The sequence below is a fragment of the Bison bison genome, unplaced genomic scaffold (assembly GCF_000754665.1).
Source record: "Bison bison bison isolate TAMUID 2011002044 unplaced genomic scaffold, Bison_UMD1.0 scf7180017864259, whole genome shotgun sequence".
NCBI lineage: Eukaryota > Metazoa > Chordata > Mammalia > Artiodactyla > Bovidae > Bison > Bison bison.
In genome coordinates, this window is record NW_011494831.1 from 4551286 (window position 1) to 4572279 (window position 20994).

Below are 20994 nucleotides of genomic sequence, written 5' to 3' on the forward strand. Positions count from 1 at the left end.
ATGGTACCATCTTACCAAATCACCATCTTCCACAGTGATGCTTCCAAGCAAAACCTCTGGGGAAATCAACTCCTGTCGGTTTCACTTTCCATCTTCCTTTATCTACTACCCTCTTCAATCAAGGCTTTGGCTTAGATTGGGCCCCAAACCTAAACTGCTTGCACTCTCTTCTGGATTCCTATTTTTCTAGTCTGTTAGTTAATTTAAAATAGTTCTCTTTAATATAAAATTAAAACCTTAATATATTAAGGTTCTTTAATATAAAAAATTTTAATAAAAATATATTTAATATAAAATAATATATATTTTCCTGAATAAAATATAGCTTTGAAATAAAATGTCCTACTACATGTGTTTGTCATCTTTATATCTGTCTCTTTCCCATGCAATATGCCAAGAAAACTCCCCTAAATTCCAGACCCACATATCTAACTACCAACCGGATACTTCTACTAAGGTGTCTCTAAAGTCCTTTAACTCAAGGGATCCAAAAGGGAACTCCCATCTTCTTCTACCCTCAACCTCTAACTCTCATAAAGTTTTTTAGTGCTATAAATAAAGCCATCAACTGCTCCAGCTAGAAACTGGTATCGTCTTTGACTCCCACCTTATCCCATCCAGCCACCCAAAGTTCATCCAGTCACTTCTTGCACTAGATCTTATACTGAAATGGTATGAGAATCAGTGAAAGGCAAGAGTCATAGAAGCCTATCAGTCAGGGAGCCCCACAAATAACTTCTCTCCTTAATTCACATGAGAAAAGCAACCAAGATTCCTCAGAAAGTGAGTAAAATGGCTATAAATGACCAAGAGGGATAAAAATTTCTACTAAATGTCTTGTTTCTCTTCATTCCACTGAAAAGGCTCAGTTAGACTTTCTGGTTTTATACTGAACTCAATTTGTCCATGATATATATTAATTTCAGCTTTCTGCTTTAGGTGATATCACATATTTCTTTTATAGCTGGATATAGTAGAAAGTCAAACTTTTTCTATGTCCTTAAGCAAGGCAACAAAAATATCATAAATTAATAAATGGGTGTTCTCTGTTTGATAAGCTACACTTGTATATCAAGTTGTAAAAGGCTGAAGTGATGCAAGAACAGTTTCTTTTTGCCAGAATATTCTATACTATACCTTTCTTTCCTTTAATTTTCCTTCTTTTATTTTTTCTCTCAAGACTTGGCAGTTCAGGAGAAGATCCATCCTAAGGAGACAAAAAAGAAAAAGAAAGAATATTAAATATGCAAAGGCCATTATCCAGGAGGGGGAAAAAGAATAAATTCTAAGTCAGTCATACATTATTATTCATGATTGCTACCATCAGGATAGTTAGGAGTTTCATATACACGATATGAGCTTAAATATTAGTTGACTGAATGTATCTAACAAAAAAATATATATATATATAATCAAGGTCAAGTACCTCCCTAGCATCCTAAAGGTAGTAAAGCCCAAGGGCTTGGGCAAAGCACTTCACCTTGGTAAAAGCTAGTAAAACATATCTGATTTCATAGTTTCTACTTTAGAATTCATCAAGAAAATCTTTACAACAAAAAGCTTAACAGTCTGTGAGATAAGACCCAAGACATCAGCTATGTCATAAGACAATCAATCTCTCATCCAACACTATCTGCTACAACATCTAGTTCAACAGGGCAGAGATGGAATTTAAACCCAGGTCTACAACCCATGCCTTTAACTAGTTTGTTATATTGTCTCAATATTAAAGGAAACAGTCCAGTTTCTGAGTGTCAGATTCCAGTCTATACTACTATCAGCAACTCTTTCTTTTCAGAAAGGGTTCCTGAAAGGCTTAAGCAATATTAACCATCAGAAGTGCCAAAAGAGAAGTGTCAGTGAAGTAATGGATTATAAAAAGACTAGGCTAGGCAACTTAAGTATAAAAGACAAAGTAACAGACTAAGACTATGCTCATATACATGTACTCTTATAGTATTAAAACTACCTTATTAAGCCTAATAGTTCTGGGTCCAACAAGCAAATACAACACTAGAGTACCATTCTTCAATAGCAGTACAGAATGCATCATGAAAACAGATAAAGTTACAGCTGAAGATGTGGCTCATTCCTTGGTCAGGTGATTCAAAGAATCATTGGTTTAGAGACTAGTTTTAGAGATGACTTCATATTTTCCCAGTACTGTACATTCCTATTCAATTACATCTAACTTAGTAGAGCTACTCAGTGAAAGAAACCAGTAGGACAAAAATATGAAAGTAAGAGCCTCAGAAATCTTCTATTCCTGAGTAGGGCAAAACACAAGCCCAGGTACCCAAGAAAAACATTACATTTTTCTTATCATAGCCAAGTCACTACATGAAATATTCTACAAAACACACAGGAATCATACTCACTCCAGTGGCTCTTCGTTTCTTTCTAACATTCTGGCCATCATTCTGTTCAGCACCAGAGGTACAGCTACTATCTGTGGCTGCATCTGCCAAACTGGAGTTTGCAAGGGCTGAGGATGCATTTGATGATAAAGAGTTTCCTTCTCCATTACTTTCCTGGGCATTATGATTCTCTGAAAGTAGTGTAGAGCTCTCCTGGCTGTGCAGCTCTTTTGTCAAATGCATCAAAGGTATTGTACGGTCAGGAGATAATTGTGCGCTATGTCGCCTTCGAGTAGCAACATTTTCAGTTCTTTCATCTGTTCTTAGGGAGGCAGCCAGAGGTGTCACTTCCTGCTTAAGGCTCATGGTTGGTTTTTGACTCTGTGCGGATCTGAATGAATTATTAGGTGAAAAAATCTGCTGGGGCTCATTTTCTTTGCCTGTGCCTTCCTCACTGAAGAAGCTATATACAGACGGAGCCCTGTCCATGATCACACTGCTCTCTGAAAGGCTTCGCTTCCTTGCCAACCCAGGGGATGAAGAAATGGAAACACCTTCCCACTGGAATCCTTCTAGATCAGACAGATCAGGTTCACCATCCAGATCCAAGACCTCTTGCTCATTTTGAACCAGAGGCACCATTTCTATGCCAAACCTCAAGAAAGAAAGAAAGAAAAAAATTCATAAATCAGACACAGCTGGGAGAGGGGAAACCACTTAATGTGCCAAACTCTGCTAGGCACTGAGATTGCAAATGTTAATAGATGGCCTCTGCCCTCAAGGAGCTTATAGTCTAGTAATTCTAAACATAAAGTAAGTTAACTCTAAGTATTGTAATGTAACAAGCAGTAAATTAGATATTTGTATATAGCTATATACAAAAGGAAGGAATAAAAACTGAAGGTTTTATTTAATATGGAGCTCTAAATCAAAAGTATGTAATTTTTAAGAGCAAACAAACAAAAGTGTTCATCAAGCATTTACAAGCAACAGACACCATGCTAAGTCATAATTTCAATGATACTCACAAGTTATGGGAAAAGAAAAGAAGGTACAATAAACATGTTATTTCAAAAGGATGGAAATGTAAGCCTGGAGGGCTATATAATTAAAACACAGCAGGATGATTTGCAAGTAGCAAACCTATGTTGAACAATGCTTTCCCATTCAGAAAAGCTTAGTGGCTTAAAGTACGGTGAACAGCCAAACTATTATTATGCAAGTACTCAGGAGAATGTATTTTGTGATCACAAATACAATGTCCACAGCAGATACAGAGAGATAACCATCTATCCGTTCTAAGTAAAAAGTAATGAGAAGTTGTATCTAAAAGTTGCATCACTCATTAAGATCTATAGTTAAATACAGGGCTACAGATAGACACCTTTGTCATGCTGTCACTTTATGGCTCCTATCACCAAAGTGATGGATTTCTAATGGTATTTTCCCCACTTCATTTCTCAGAAGTAGGTGTGTTTCTTTGTAACCTGAATTCCCTGCTAGGAAACACTTTATTCCACTTGTTATAGAGTAGCAGTCACTCTTGGATATTTAAACCAGACATCTACAACACATTTTTTTTGCAAACATTTAATTAAACTCAACAAGTAGAATTCTCTCGACCACAGCCAAAGGGTAAGTTTAAAAGAAAAAAGGAAATGGATACTGAAAAGAGGCACACACCTGGGTAAGCCTTTGCCTAGCTCTTGCTTTTTCTTGGTTACTTGCTGAATGACCTGTTCCCAGTTGACATTTCTTCGAGATGCATTTAGAATCTGTCGAAGGGTTGGCTTGAGCCCAGATTCCTTCTCTGTCTCACTCTTTCGATGACCACTGATATTGCGGATGCGGCGAGCACTATTGAGGTTTGGCTCAGGAAGATGTGCTCCAGTTTTGCTCTTCAAGCTAATGTGCCGGGTTAGATCTCTCTGGAGTGAGGCAGGAAAGCCAAGCTTGCTTAGTTCAGGCAGGAGGGGGCCTGAGGGTTGACCTATATCACTTTTTTGAAGCTCGGCATCCAAGCTAGTACTCTCAAAGCCTTCAGTTTCATAAGATTCATGAGATTTAACAGGGTCATCAACCTGTGCATCTTCTAGAGAGGTTTTCAAATCTAGCAGTAAACCAGACTGTGGGCTGGCTACAGATGTCATTTGTAACTCAGTTTCTTTTTGGTGAACTGCTGAGTTACATGGGGAAGTGGATGGTTTTCTAGATGTTTCCAGGTTTTGGTCATCCCCCCTTTTCTCATCAGCAGCAGGAGTACTGCAGGATAAAACTTCTGTAGTTGTAGAACCCAGGGTTTCGATTTTTGTCTCATGCTTTTCTGTGTCAGATATCTCTCCATCACTTTCATCTTCTAATGTCTGTACTTGAAATTCAATCTTCAAAGATCCTTTTTCAGACTCTTCTACATTTCTACTTGCTTTTGCATAATTCCTGGTCCTTTTAGAAGTGCTAAGTGGATTTTGCAATGTCTCATGACACTGCAGCACATCTTTGGCTTTCTGTAATGTATCACTTAAATTTTCATCAGAATCCCTTTGAGTTCCAAGTGAACTTTTATTATTTCCTTTTAAAACATGAGGACCTGAACTTCGCATTTTGGATATGCAAGAACTCTGATTATCTTCCACAGTGTGTTTAGCCAAAGGATTTGAGTGTTCCCCAGAGAAAAAAGAATTAATTTTGGTGTTTTTTGAGGGATTCTTTGAATCTTGCTTTTGAGGAACTGATTTGCTGCCTGGAGTTGGAAGGAATGGGGATTTTAATGATGGCATCTTATTTAAATTAGGCTCTTGTTCAGGTTTTTCTGTAATGGGGCATTCTCTCACTACCTCATAAGAAGCAGTGCAGTCAGAAGAGGCTTTGTGTTTAAGAGATTCAATATGTTTTTCCTTTTTTGTTTTCAGTTTTTGAGAATTATTTGTTTTATCATTTGGGGGCTCTTTTATTCCCGTGGTTATCAAGCTAAAATCAAAGAGAGGCTTATCTATCATTTCTGACTTGTTACCAGTGACTTCTTTCATTCCTGATTGTAAATCCAGAGTCTTCTGTGAAGGGTAAGGAGTCCAGCGATGGAGCTTTTCCCTTGCTACACTGCCACTCTTCCCACCAATTTTGGAAGTGAAGGTGTCTGTTTGTTTAGTGGTTTGGCTTTCTAGCTGCTCAAAATTGAAGTCAAGCAAGCCTTCTGAATGAAACTTACCACTTGCAAATCCTTCAGAAGGACCTCTGTATGTGGCAACCGCACCAACTTTGTCATTTTCTTGCCACTGCCACTTATACCTGTCTTGATTGTATTTGTTTGACTTAGATTTTGTATTCCATAGCATATTCATGTCTTCCATTTGACAGTTAGAATTTCTGTTTCTGCCCGGTTGAAATTTGTCTCCGGGGCCACTGTAATTCCAACTATTTGTACCACGTGCACTGGATTTCCAATTTCCGTTACTGCTGTTCATATGCCAACTGGAAAAGCCACCTGCTCCTTCAGAATGCCAACTGGAATTCCTTCCTGTACCATTATGATTCCAATCTACTGTCCCACTGTTTGAATGCCAACCACCTCCAGAATTACTATGGTTGTGAAACCAAGGTGAGGGACCTCCTGCACCACCATTATGCCACCCAGAACATCCTCTTGATCCACCATTATTCCTTGAAGAATGTGTGAAGCTGTTTTTCCTAGTGTTACTATAGCCATCTTTCTCCCACTTCCTGTCCCACTGAGGAGGTCCACGATGATGCCATGCTGGCTGGCTGTAGCTCTCTCTGTCTTGGTAAGGGATTCGGTCTTCTCGTCTCCATTGGGGTCGCCTGTCATCAGAGTTTATTTCTTGGCTGCTATTGGAAGGTTCATCTTTTCTAGAAGAAAAACAGTCTTTTATTAGTGATTTAAAGGAGTTCTCATGATTCCTTTAAAGGCATAACCCACCAAACGTGCCCTCTGCCTTCTTCCTCTGTCACTTAGAATATGTAACTTAAGAGTATGTAATAGTCTTATTTTTATTTCAAATAGTGATTGTTTTCATATCTTTACATGATATAAACTTATATTTCACAATTTACTGATTTAAAATTAATATATTTATCAACCTCAAAATATTAAAAACTTGACACATTTATACTATCTTTCCTCTCCTGCTCCTGTTTTTCTTAGCATATTTGAGGATTGTTTTCCTATCATCCAATTATTTCTATATTACACAACTTTTAGAAAAGAGGAGCAAGTATACTTTGTAGCTATGGTTAATTATCATAGTTAACACAATTTATATCCAGCTGTTCTTAACACCATGATTTCTTCAGTAGTTGGTTCTTTCTGAAAACCCAGCTTCTTAACCTATTTTAAATGGTAAGATTTTACTCTGCATAATAACTTTCATTAATAAACACTTTATCAAGTACACATTCAATGACTATTAGTAGTGAAAGAAAACTTTTATGCATAGATCCTGTTTCTGAAGGGCTTATAACCTAGCTAAGGAAATAAGTAAGGTCACAAACAGGAATAAAATAGCACATAACAAGCAAGTAGGATCCACAATAAATGCCCATAAGGAGTTTCATGAGCCAGAGGTTTTTAAAAGAAGCTACAGCTGTTTCAATTATTCATGTTAGACAAGAAGCCCACAGAAATGTGAATAAATTTAAGCAAACATCATGGGAATCGGCATAAAACCATTTTCCTTCAAAAAGTACCTATGTTTTCCCTAACTCAGTACTTCACAGGTGGTAAGGTGCTCAAAAAACAGAATAATATTAACTAAAATTACTGAGTACCTACTAATCATAAGGCATTTATTGCTAAACACTACAAAGATTATCTCATTTAATTTTCACAACTCTGCAGCAAGCATTATTATTTCTACTTTTAGATATGGAAACTGAGGATTAGAGAGGTTAAATAACTTGCCTGGAGTAAGATACCTAGTTAGTGTTATGGCAGAAATTTGAACTTTGGCAGTCTAACTCTAGAGCCCACATTCAAACTGAAGTATAGTTGATTTGTAATGTTATTTTTTACTATAAAGCAAAGTGATTGAGTTATATTTGTATACATACATATATATATTCTTTTTCATATTTTTTCCATTATGGTTTAACACAGGAGACTGCATAGTTTCCTATGCTATAGAGTAGGACTTTGTTTTTTATCTGTTTTATATGCAATACTTTGTATCTGCTAATCCCAAACTCCCAATCCATCTCTCCCCTATCCCCCTCCCCACTGGCAACTGTAAGTCTGTTTTGAGCCCATACTCTTGACCACTAGACCTTGATAGAATGAAAATCTCAAAAACTGAAGTTTGATAGAATGAAAATCTCAAAGTTTCTGCAAGTGGGTTCCCTCCTCTGAATCTGAACCTGACATAAATTTTAAACTCAGTACTGACTTGAATAGCTTCTAATGTCTCTAAGATTTGGACACAAATTGGAATTTTTCTGTTTTTCACTTTTAGGATAAAAGCTAATTCACCTTAAAGTTCAAACATCCACTTACATTATGAATTACAACTACTGCTAAACAGGAGATCCTAAGTCCCAAGTGTTCCTACAGACACTTGGAAGATTTTTATATCACCATTAACCAATTTGCTTTTTTTGTTTCTAAGCTGAATGCAACTTCTGACATCCAAGGAGATCACTGACTAGGTCTACTAATATCATCCAGAAATGAGAATTTGGCAATAAGTCAGTCACAAAGTAAAATTCCTAGATTATCATGAATTGGCTAGGTCAGGGGGACAACAGTATGTAGCTAAACCCACAGCTCAAAAAGAATAATCTAAATTAAAAACCTCATGAAGGAAAAAAGAAAAAAACCTCATGAAGAAATAAGTAGATGATTTTATAAATATGTCACCAAAGAGGCTTATTAAAATAATCAAAGACTAGTGACTGCAATATGAATGTCGAATTTACTGAGAAGCTTTTACTCTCTGACTTAATGTTTAATCATTTACACAGATAAGCTAATAATGGCACAAGAATGTTAGAACAAAAATAGAAGTTAGTCTTCTAGAGGCTCCAGCGCCCTAAAACAAGAGTAAACTGCAGCTATATAAAAGTAGTGAGAATGTCATTTGAAGGATAAACAACTAAACAATTTAAGTATCATGCTGCTATGGACATTTTAAAATGAAGAAAGTCCCTTTCAAAGACCTGTTCAAAAAGGTTTTAGCATACAGAATAACAACTACTACTTTTTTATATTCAAACTGCATTCTAACTGAAAATGAGATACAGATCAGGTATAACTAGTATTCAAGAAGAATCTTTAAAATTTGTGGAATCTGAAATGCTTTTTATCATGTTCTAGAACTTAAAAAAATCACCCCACTTCATAACTGGTTCTGTATCTTTTACTTATATCTGAAATTTTATGCTTCATTAAACTTTTCAGACCACGAATCAGTAAGGTTAAAATACAAAAGGCTAATACCTAAATTATAGCTGTAGGTATGAAACTATCTAGTACAAGCTATAAAACTTACATTGTTGAAATGATTCTGACACTGTCCAATATACAGCATAAATTTATTCAAGAAATATTTACTGAAGAAATTAATAATAAAAGGATAAATCAAACTTAGTAGAAGCACCATGTTAATTCACATTAGGTAAAACAATTTTTTCCTAAGGAATGAAATAAGAAATGCTATATAATATATTCAAATGAAACTTATTTACTAATATCTTTCCACTAGAAAATTCATGAACATGAATTTATTGGTACCCCCTCCGCAAATTGGAACTAATACAAACAATTCTAAACATAGTTATCAGCATGGTAAAAATTTCAGATATGTAACAGCTATGGCTAGTTTTTAGATAGGGTCAATACTGAGGTTTGTTTTTTTTTAAGGAGTTAATACAGTAGTTCAAGCAAGCATTCCATTGCCTTTTAAGATTAAGATGGCAACTTCAAGGTAAACTTTAAGGTAAATCTGTGACACAACATTGCAAATCAATTAAAAATTAAATTAAATTTTAAAAAAGATAAATCTGAATGCCACCAGCTGAAAAGAATGGAAATGGAAAATGTATTCTCTCCTACACGGTTTCACATAGGCTTTTAAAAATATCAAATTATTACTCACCGACTTTGTTCTTTCCTTTGTTTTATTAACTGAATGAGTTCCTTGTCAAAATAATCTTCCTCTTCTTCTTCCTTTCCATCATCTTCTCTTTCCTGGGCGTCAACATTATCTTTGTGCAACTGGCCAGAAATGTGCTTTGCATATGCAGAAAGACCTACTTCTGTAACCCCGCACACTCGGCACTCATGACTACTGTCCCTAGGGAAAGAGGGAGATGAGGGACATTCAATGCTCCCCACTGGCATGGCACACTCACCAGATCTGTTATAGTTTCCTCTGAAAGACACTGCACACTTTGGCACAGTGAAAAATTAGTGCTAATCAATCTCAATGCTCCTTTCATCACTTTTAATAAGTTTGTTCATAAGTTACTTTTGAAATGAATTAAAGATTCTTTTCCAGCAATCAAGAGGCAATACACTTCAGAATAATATAGTTTAGGAGAAATCTTCTTGAATTGCTGTACTTAAAACCTTGCCAGAGGAAACGTGGTGAAAGGGGAGGCAGGGCAGGGGGCTCAGAGCAAACAGAAGTTGCTCTGGAGCACACCCATGATGCCAACTGCACTCAGAAATCCTGGTGACAGAGCTCACATTTAATCTCTGGCTCAAAAGCTTTCTCCCAGTGAAAAGTAAGGGGTGGGGAAAAGAGTAGGAGGCAGAGCCAATCACAGCCTAGTAACTAAATCGGAACAGCTGGAGCTCTGCCTGGAATGTGAAGATTCCGGACTCCAGGACAAATGATAGGAGTAGTCTCAGCAAACTTTTTTGGTCTCGATGATACATGTGATCCACATTCTGCTTCAGAAGGGTTTATTTTAAAGGGAATGGAAAGCATTTCAGTTGTAGGAAGTTAACAGCTGTGCTAGGCAAATGGTTTTTCTCAGGTTTCAGAAAAGAACACCATTTAGAGAGATGTAAAATCAGGTTCTCAGTTAAGAAAGATAATTGAGCAGGGTTTTTCTTCTTTTACTTTACATACTTAGTAATGTATCTCATATGTGGCCAGTTTAAGAAGCCAAAGTCTTGAATCAATGACCAGAGCTGCAGTAGATGAATAATTTAACTGCATTTTTAGCTTCTTGAGTTCCTTAATCAGCTCAGCTATCCATGCAGTCACTATGAGAACATCAGAACACCATGGGTACATGTGTAATGAATAGACAGTAATGTCCACTCAATAATCCAAATTGGCTTATCTCTGTATCATTTGTCTTGGGTTAATACTAGTGATATTTTTGCACTTCCTATGCCATTCTATAAAAATACACAAACATATACACAAAAAGACGTGTTGTCTTTAATAAGATAGACACAGACACACACACACAACTCTGCTTCATCTTTCCCCTCATATCCATCCATACATGGGCAGAATTCAGCTAACCAGAAGAGACCCTCAAAATAAAGCCCCTCATTTACTAGAAGATGGTTTCTGTCACAGACCATCTGAACATTCATTTAAAAAAAAAGAAAAAACAACTTATCGAGCAACTACTAAATTCCAGGCAACAAACTAAGTATATGGTTAATGGTGACAAATTACAAATAAACTATGCCAAATAAATTAAAACAAAAAAAAAACCCACTGTTTTTTCACTCTGTACCTATCATGAAAAACATCTCAGAAAAATGGAGAAAATTCGTAAGCTTCTGTTTTATTTTTTTGACTTTGTAACTTAAATGCTCTGGATGTAAAATAGTCTAGGATGCTAACATTCATTTTAATGAGTTCTGACCAGATTCCTCGAATTACCCTGAATATCTATATACTAATTCCTTCTAATTCTCCAGGAACTTAAATATATTATTTTCAGAGAGTTTTCCACTGTACTTAACACAATTATATACTTTAAAAAAAGAAAAACCTCAACTTTCTCCAGTTTACCACACTCATCTCTCAAGCAACTAAGATTATGGTAGTTCATGAATGTTAACTTGTAACAAAAAGCAAGCCTTTTCTCACAGCAACAAAGAACGAACTTTAAAATGAATATATAAATATAAATCTATCCCCAAAGGGCAGTATCAGAACAATCTGAAGTGAAGTGAAGTGAAGTCACTCAGTCGTGTCCGGCTCTTTGCGACCCCATGGACTGGAGCCTACCAGGCTCCTCCCTCCATGGGATTCTCCAGGCAAGAGTACTGGAGTGGGTTGCCAGTTCCTTCTCCAGGGGATCTTCCCCACCCAGGGATCGAGCCTGGGTCTCCTGCATTCCAGGCAGATGTTTTAACCTCTGAGCCACCAGGGAAGCCCAGAACAATCTGAAGACTGTAACAAATTTAGAATACATAATTTCCCCTATAATAACAACTCAGATCAACTCAATTTTCTGGTTAGAAAATCTTTTGGGCTTTAATCTCTCTACAATTGGAATGTGTTTTTAGTCCACTTTTCCACCTAAAAATTTATGTAACACTAAACTGTATATTGCAGTACCAGGGACTTCTTTCTAAAAGGTATTCTTAAATAAAAACCCTGATTTTTTTCCTTACTTCTAAAATACAGAGGGTTTTTTTTTTGGGGGGGGGGGTGCAACGGGGGAAGCTGTGCCTTACAGCTTGCAAGATCTTAGGTCCCTGACCAGGGATGGAACCCATGCCCCCTGCAGTGGAAGCCCTGAGTCCTAACCACTACACTGCCAAGGAATTCCTGCAGAGAATTTTTCATATGTCCAAACCATCAATATCCTTCTTTAAAAGACATAATTGGAAGACCACACTGACTTTTTAACTTATTAAGGAATGTAGACAGTAATTAACTCTTAAAAATAAATATTCATAACCACAAACCTAATTCACAATTTCCAAAGCACAATTATATGTTAGATATGCATCAAATACTCAAACACAGATATTTAAAACATTTTTGCTTTCATTGCCAGAAAGTGTATTAACCATAATTCTGAAGCTACATGAGAGAAAAATACCTCAAGATCCTACCCAGATTTGTATAGCAACAAGAGCAACATAAAGTTAACACTAAAAATGATTTATCAGAACACAGAAATCTCTAACATTTTTCTTACAAATGAAATCAAGTTTCTGGGGATTTTTTCCTTTTTTAAGATAAACTTTACAAGAAACTTTATAAAGAGAAAAGAAAGAATTTACATTTATACAGGGAAAGAATAGGACAGAATGACCACATCTCGTGAAAATTCCAATGTGTCTGAGGTTAAGCATATTAATTACAATATGTATTCGTGCTTCCACATAGGGTGTCTGGAAAATCACATGCTCTTTAAAGTTAATAGCAAATAACATTTTAACAATGCTATTTTCCAATTCTTTATCAATAAACAGTTAAAATACTACTTCGTATAATATATAAAGTAATTGTTGGGAAAAAAGTACTGATGTACTTCCTGACTGCTGCTGCTGCTAAGTCACTTCAGTCGTGTCCGACTCTGTGCGACCCCAGAGACGGCAGCCCACCAGGCTCCCCCGTCCCTGGGATTTTCCAGGCAAGAGTACTGGAGTGGGGTGCCATTGCCTTCTCCGTACTTCCTGACTAATAAAGGCAATAGTTTTCCTCAGAGTGTTTAACAGAGGGCCCAAATTAGCTACATCCTGTTACCACACAATTTCCTCTCATATGTGAAAGGCAAAGCCTTCAGATATTCTATCCATAAGCGCCTCTTTATTAAGCTTGCTCTATCTATACCACAACAGCTGGTTGATAAATTAAGGTTTGTGCCATTTTAATAGTATCTATCTGTAGAAACTACTTACAGGCCATATAACTGAACAAGTACATTAGGAAAAAACAGGGAAATGTTCCAGATGTCTCCAATTGTGAACCAAATAAGGTACTCACTTCTCAGCTAGCCAGCATTCAAAATGTAAATAATATGCTCTTTACCTTTGTGTGTACGGCTCAGCTGGTAAAGAATCCGCCCGCAATGCAGGAGACCTGGGTTCGATCCCTGGTTTGGGAAGATCCCCTGGAGAAGAGAAAGACTACCCATTCCAGTATTCTGGCCTGGAGAATTCTGTGGACTGTATAGTCCATGGGGTCGCAAAGAGTCAGACACAACTGAGCAACTTTCACTTTACATTTCTTAATCAGATCACAACCAAAAATTAAGTGATACTTAACATCAGAAAGCCAATTCTTAAACATGAAATCCCGAGGAAATAATCACAAACTGAGGACAGGAAGAAAAAAGATGACTGATAACTATTTGTCCCTTTTGTACAAAATAGTGATGACTATTCGTTATGATAATAAATGTCCCAAGTCAGTAAATGATGTTTGAGATTCTGTTGTTTTTTTATAGCTTTGCCAGCTGTTTTTCCTGGCTACCTACTTGCCTTCTCCCTTATAATTTGTTACTGGCCAGAAAACCATACCAAACCTGCTTCCAAACCTGATAGCACCGTATCTAAAATATGAGTAAATTAAGTACCAAAGTGTCCTCCTCCAAATGAGTTTGGGTGCTAATGCTGACATTAATATTGTCAGTTCAGAGGCTTCAAATGCTTATTTCTTTATTATTTGACTATGTTCCAAATAACCGTAAACAGTAGACAAAATCTCCATGGCACAACTACATTGACAAGTGGGAGGAGAGTGGAACAAGTTACAGAACAATACGTATATGGCATGTAGTTCAGTTCTATTAATAAGACAAAACAAAATCAAAACATATGTACATGAGTGTGAACATATGGATATAAATCTGTCTACATGCAGAGGAGAGGTTTGGATAGGGTATATACTACACTGTTGACTTTCCTCTAAGATTGGAGTAGGAAGATGGGGAGGGAGTGAAAGGGCCTCTACCTTCTTTACTCTTCATGATTCTGTATTGACTATGAACATGAATTTTAAGCTATCAAAAAGTTTTAAATGTTTTAATTAGCTGATTGGTGATTTTTTAATAAAACAAGGCATTCCTCTTAGAAAAAAATGGGCTTCTCTCCTAATGATTAGACTTACTGGCCTCATTTGTTTTATTTCATTTCATAACACAATACAGGTCACTGAGTAGCCTAGAAAAAGGTGAATTCCTGAAGGAAGTCTATGGGAAATGGGATCAAATAATTAAGACAACCCACAGATAGGTAATCAAAGGTTGACTGTATTTCATAGGTTCCTATGATAATGAATTAAAGATCATATATGTTCAAGATATTATAAGGGTTCTCCACACTAAATCTGAGTGAATATCTTTTTTTTTTTTTTGATAGGTAAGAAGTGGGTTTGTTAGAGAGAAACATACTCCACAGAGTGTGGCCATCTCAGAGGGCAAGAAGCCTGAACACCTCTTTTACACTGCTGTGAAGACCTAAACTTCACAGTAAGGGACAGAGACCACAGAAAAATTCCTCTTACATGCTAAACAGATGCTGAAAGTTCAATAACATATTAATTTGCCCATACAACCTAAAACTATATTACTTAAAATACAGATAATTCCAAATGACCTAGGTTGGCATCTTGATCAAAGTCTGTAACCATTATTCATGGACTAAGGTATAATTCATATTTCTGTTTTCCAAAGTTTCTCTGTTCTATACTGTCTCCAAACTTAAAATTCACATACATTCAAAACATCAAAAAAAGGAAACTTAGTTGGGAAAAAAGACATGGAATATACATACATGTTACCTTAATATCTTAATTTCCTTAAACATCTCAAGCTTTAATTCACAAAACAGCATTCTTAAATACAGGTTTATACATGGATTTTATTTATACTAATGAGATTCAGTGCTATTTAGCAGACTTTGGACTTCTCAGACTATTCCAACAACCAGTAAAGGTTTATGGCATGTGATAATTTGCAAGCTGCTTAGGCAATAATATGAAATGCCCTAGCTGCAAAGCTGGTGTGTAGGAATGAGAAAGCTTACTAATGACAGAAGTAGCTCATCCCCACCCACCTTTGTCAAATCTATTTGCCAAAGTTGCTATGAATTCTACACATTTGAGATGTACAACAATTTATCCTTTTTGAATGAAATAAAACAAAACAAAAAGCTATTGTACCTATTGTTAATTCCAAAAGACAGTTCAAGGCCATAAGATAATATTCATTTTTGAAGCATTACTATAAAATAAACAGGCCCTCAGATTCCCCCACATCCACAAGTTTATGGAAGAGAAAGGTTCCATACCTGCCCTTCAGGTTCTCAAGTTCCCTGTGATGCAACATGCTCCGCATGTGTTCATCCATCTCCTTCAAAATTAAAGAAAGCAGATTAAACTAAGGGGGACTGCTTTGGAGAAAAAAATTTCTCTGTCCTATTCAATCAACAATCAGGGCTCAAGCTCCTTGTGTTAAAGTGCTGTTTGTGGTTTCTATTCACAATTCAATACTGAAAACAGTTCCTTATTAAGTAACTCTTTAGCCTGTTTTTGACATATTTTATTTTTAAATAAAGCAATAATTTTAAAAGACCTATTTAAGTGGCTTTCCAAAAAGGTTAGAAAGTTTATTGTATTTAGGAGGCAAAAGACTAAATAATAAACAAATAGGTAGAATTCTATCCCTTACAAAGTATTTACTTAAGTTTATTAAAAAAACAACAACAAAAATGCCTGAAATCACATAACTTCTCAACTACTTGGCTACTTTTCTTCATACTCTCTTTCCCCACTCAACTGACAGTTTCACAAGAGTATGGTACAATTCTTATCCATGTCTTGGCCAGGGCCTGACATACAGTTATTAATATCAGCTGAATGAACAGATGGATACATCAATTCTAGACAGAAGTTACAGACATAAGGGAATTTTCCTATGGTAGATCAAGATTTTAAAAATGCCTTGAACACAGCAGTTCTATCATGGCTTCATTTTCACTACCCACTCCCTTGCCTACAACAACTGATGTGTTTGGTTCCAATGAAAAGTTTGAGAATGTACTAGATTCCTCCCCCCATCCCCATCCCACTGGGAAGGAAACAAAATCTATGCCAAGAGTTTCCATTTAAATGTGCAAGTTTGACACACACACTCACACACCTCAAAAAACTCAAAGTTGTAAATGTCGGTCTCTCTGTCACACAAAATATATATATAGCCAGTATGTCATAATTAGAGAATGGCTGTTTACAAATATAAAACTGGCTCAGATGGTAAAGAATCCTGCAGTGTGCAAGACCTGGGTTTGATCCCTGGGTCACAAAGATCCCCTGGAGAAGGGAATTGTAACCCACTACAGTATTCCTTCCAGGACGGAGGAGCCTAGTATCCATGGGGTCACAAAGAGTCAGACACGACTGAGTGACTTTACTTCACTTTTCACAGTATTCCTGCCCAGAGAATTCCACGGACAGAGGAGGCTGGTGGGCTTGAGTCCCTGGGGTCCCAAAGAGCCGGACATGTCTGAGTGACTAATACACACATACAGGTTGAATATTACTATTAACTCTGCCCTGTGCTAAGTGTCTCAAACATTTTTTCACTTGAACCACAAAACACTGCTAAGGTAGGATTATTAACGTCATAATGACACAAGGATACAGAGAAGCTAACTTGTTTATTCACCAAATATTTATCAAGTGCTTCTCAGGTGTTAAGTACAAAGCTAGGCATTAAAAGGATAAATGTGAAAATATTCAGCCGTGCCCTTGCAGAGTCAGATTATCAAGTGGTGAAACTAGGAGTCAAACTCTGGCAGATCTGACAACAAAGCCAATGTTTCAAAGATCATGCCACCTAGTGCATTGAGATATTTTTATTATATACAGTTCATTTGTGAAAAATGTACAACTATTCTGTAAGTTATCTATATACAGTGATATACAGTGTTGTGATTCAAAACACTTCCTTTAAATGGCCATCTTATTGAAGACGATCACCATTCCCTTCCTATTGCTACAAATGCTTTATCCAGAGGGGATACTTTTACACAAGATTGGCCATTACATGCTACTACAACTGACTGCCATTAACCAGAATGAACAATTAAAGAGCTGCAAACTGAGTGGATTTAGTGACAGGATAGAGAATGAACAAATCCAAGAACAATATACAACATCTGCTCTAATCCCTATGCTTCTTGCTGTTCAGTTTCTGTTTTCTCTTGTTCAATTTTTCCTTAGACTAAACATAAGACAAATCTCCTTTTCTTAAGCGATATTTAAGTGGGTCTGTTTCTTACAATGAAACCATTCCTAACCAAAAGAGTATTAATTGAAATGGGTTATTCTCACTGATGTAAAAACCAATTCTATATTCTATTTCAGTAATAAAACATGTTATCATTCAAAACTAGTTTTAAGGAGACGTTTTTTTTTTGGCTATGACACATGGCTTATGGGATCTTAGTTCACTGATCAGGGATGGAACCCCTGCCCTCTGCAGTGGAACCACAGAGTCTCAACCACTGGAGGCCAGGGAGGTCCTTAACGTAACTTTTGATTGTCTAGAATACTTCAATAATCTGTTTCTGAATTTACATGTGAAATCCTCACCCATCCTGCTCCAAGCAAAGAATGCAAATAATGAGACAACTTGAGTTTTCAAAATAACTGGGAAATACCTACAGACACAGCTCCAAATGCATACCTGCAGATGTACCAAGCTTCTATTTAGTTCCTCTTATCAGCGTATGTTTTTAAAAGGAGGAGGAAGTCGGGGGCTGGGATTTTGGGTTGAACAAATTTGGAAAACATGAGTAACACAAAAATATTTTTAAATTCCGGGGCTTCTCAGACTTTCATAAGCTAAGAAACATCAGGATACTCAGGGATGTAACATACAGTAACCCTAGATTCTTTTCTCCTCCTGAGTGTATTTGGAGCAATCATGTGTGTGTGGGTGCTAAGTCTGACTCTTTTGCAACCCCACGGACTGTAGCCCGCCAGGCTTCTCTGTCTGGTATTTTCCGCTCAGAATACTAGAGTGGGTTGCCATTTCTTCCTCCAGGGGATCTTCCCAACCCAGGGATCGAACCTGTGTCTCCTGCATTGGCAGGCTGATTCTTATCACTGAGCCACCTGGAGCAACCATGGTAATACTATAATAGTTTGGGAAACTAGAGGAAAGTACATCAACATAAGTTGTTCTTAATCTCTCTGAGTTTATCCCTTTCAGTTTACCCATTAACTTCTTAACATTTAAATATCTTAACATTTAAATCATGCCATTCCCTTGCTTAAAAAAACTACTGTTGGCTTTCCCTAAGGCAGGAGATTTAACTACTCAGCTCTTATTTATTATGACCCATGGAAAAATATGAAGAGACAAAACATGTTTTAATCCAGAGTAGAAGAAATGCCAAAAAGACTTAAAATAGAAAAGTTGTGAGATATAACAAGATAGGCCACAGACTCCACACAAGCCTGACACCACACCTCTGAGTAGCTGCCTATCCATCTCACATCTTCTCATCTTCCCTTCTCCCTCTAATCTAAAAGTAGGCATCAGTCAGTCAGTTCAGTTGCTCCGTCGTGTCCAACTTTTTGTGACCCCATGAACCACAGCACGTCAGGCCTCCCATCACCAACTCCCAGAGTCTACCCAAACCCATGTTCATTGAGTCAGTGATGCCATCCAACCATCTTATCCTCTGTTGTGCCCTTCTCCTCCTGCCCTCAATCTTTCCCAGCATCAGGGTATTTTCAAATGAGTCAGCTCTTTGCATCAGGTGGCCAAAGTATTGGAGTTTCAGCTTCAACATCAGTCCTTCCAATGAACACTCAGGACTGATCTTTAGGATGGACTGCTTGGATCTCCTTGTAGTCCAGGGGACTCTCAGGAGTCTTCTCCAACACCACAGTTCAAAAGCATCAATTCTTCGGCACTCAGCTTTCTCTGTAGTCCAACTCTCACATCCATACATGACTACTGGAAAAACCATAGCCTTGACTAGATGGACCTTTGTTGGCAAAGTAATGTCTCTCCTTTTTAATATGCTGTCTAGGTTGGTCATAACTTGCCTTTCAAGGAGTAAGTGTCTTTTAATTTCTTGGCTGCAATCACCATCTGCAGTGATTTTGGACCCAGAAAAATAAAGTCAGCCACTGTTTCAACTGTTTCCCCATCTATTTGCCATGAAGTGAAGTAGGCATAAAAAATTTTTATTCATTGAAAATTTGAGTAAACCTGGTCTAAATTTTTAAAATTAGAAAAGCAGTTCTTTTACATTTGTAAAGGGAGCAAGTATATTACTAAACATGATTTAAAAATCTCAGCTGATTTTCCCAACACTAATTGAAATCCTAAATAGGGAAAAAGAAAAAAATTCTTCACCCAGCCTACTAAATGGATCACAATCAAACTTCTCAGTGGGGCAATCAACACTGTTTATCAACTATCTTCACTTAATTTATAAATTAAATTGTAGTCCTATTATTTCCAGGATGAAACTGTTTTAGTCAGATAAGCCTTTTTACCTATTCCTAGAGCTGTTATACTCCATTCTACCGCTGAATCTTTGTATTTTTCTTCCACCTAAAATGCCTCTTCTCCATTTCTTATAAGCCATTTCACTCCCAAACATCTTTCACTCAGACTTGCCTGGCTAACCTCACTCATGATAACTTTCCTAGTTCTCTGTATATCCAATGGCAATCAAGAACATCTTAAAAGCATAGAGGGAAAGTTCTTCAGTATTTAAGCTAGATGAATTCTTGGAAAGCAAAACAAGAGGCAGGGGGTGGCGGGGGGCGGCAAAATATGAGACAAATTGCAGACAATTTCCTTAAAGCACAGGTAAATTCTTTTAGTTTTTAAAACAGTGTTTTTCTTTGAGCAACATCCCCACCTTGTGGATGTCTGACGATATAGTTAGAACCACTGCTGCTGTGCTGTGCTTCCCACAAGCACAGGCAGAGAACTCACAGGCTACAAATCCATGCCATTCCCTTAGCTAATCAGAAAGCTGTTACAATCTCAGCATGAATTTTAATGTATTTTCTCTGTAACTGGTTACTAGATGAATTTCTCTTTATCATACTGTTGAGTATCTTCAAATTCCATGTAGAGGTTTAATAATATAGTTACTGTCTTCATAAGGCAGTAATGAGAAAGAAACCAGTGAAATAAGACTAAGGTTTAGGAAAGAAGCATAAACGAGATGTTGTTAAAAGCATTTACTCATCTATAAATTCCACATGGTGTCTCTGAAAAAATGATCAGTCATAAAAGCCTCAGATTCTCTCCCTTCTATGATTACCTTTTTTGAGCTGTACACAATGTGGCACAATATGCATTTTCGTTCTCGTACCATAGTGACCAGATCTGAAGCACTCAACGTCACACCTGCAATGAGGAAGTAACATTTAGTAACATTTTCTTCCTAGATGTCTTGAGTTTCATCTTAACATAGCCCAATATACAAGTCCTGCATCTCCCTCACCTCCACCCTGCTCCTACCCCAGTCTACCCATCTTGGTAGATGAAAATTACAATGCTACAGGACCCCAGGGCAAAAACTTTGGGAGCCATCCTGGATCCCACCTTCTCATCCCATATTCACCCAATCCTGCCGGTCCCATCTTGAAGTACATCCAAAATCTAGCCACTCCTCACAGCTCAGCACATTCATCACCTCCCATGGCACCAGTCCACTGAC

General features: G+C 37.1%; 1 protein-coding gene across 3 annotated transcripts in view; it reads right to left on the reverse strand.

Moving 5' to 3' along the window:
* The window catches only part of ZNF106 (zinc finger protein 106), a 54667-nt gene that overhangs the window by 21099 nt on the left and 12574 nt on the right, over positions 1-20994 (reverse strand). For 2 of the 3 annotated variants that reach the window (XM_010848018.1, XM_010848020.1), the window contains exons 2-7: positions 20596-20681; positions 15586-15647; positions 9461-9658; positions 4041-6221; positions 2379-3012; positions 1138-1207 (exon numbers count right to left, since the gene is read on the reverse strand). In XM_010848018.1, the coding sequence (XP_010846320.1) occupies positions 1138-1207; positions 2379-3012; positions 4041-6221; positions 9461-9658; positions 15586-15647; positions 20596-20649 (3199 nt within the window). In that variant the 5' untranslated portion in view covers positions 20650-20681. The remainder of the gene's footprint in view (positions 1-1137; positions 1208-2378; positions 3013-4040; positions 6222-9460; positions 9659-15585; positions 15648-20595; positions 20682-20994) is intronic. The other variant, XM_010848021.1, reaches the window with a different exon arrangement.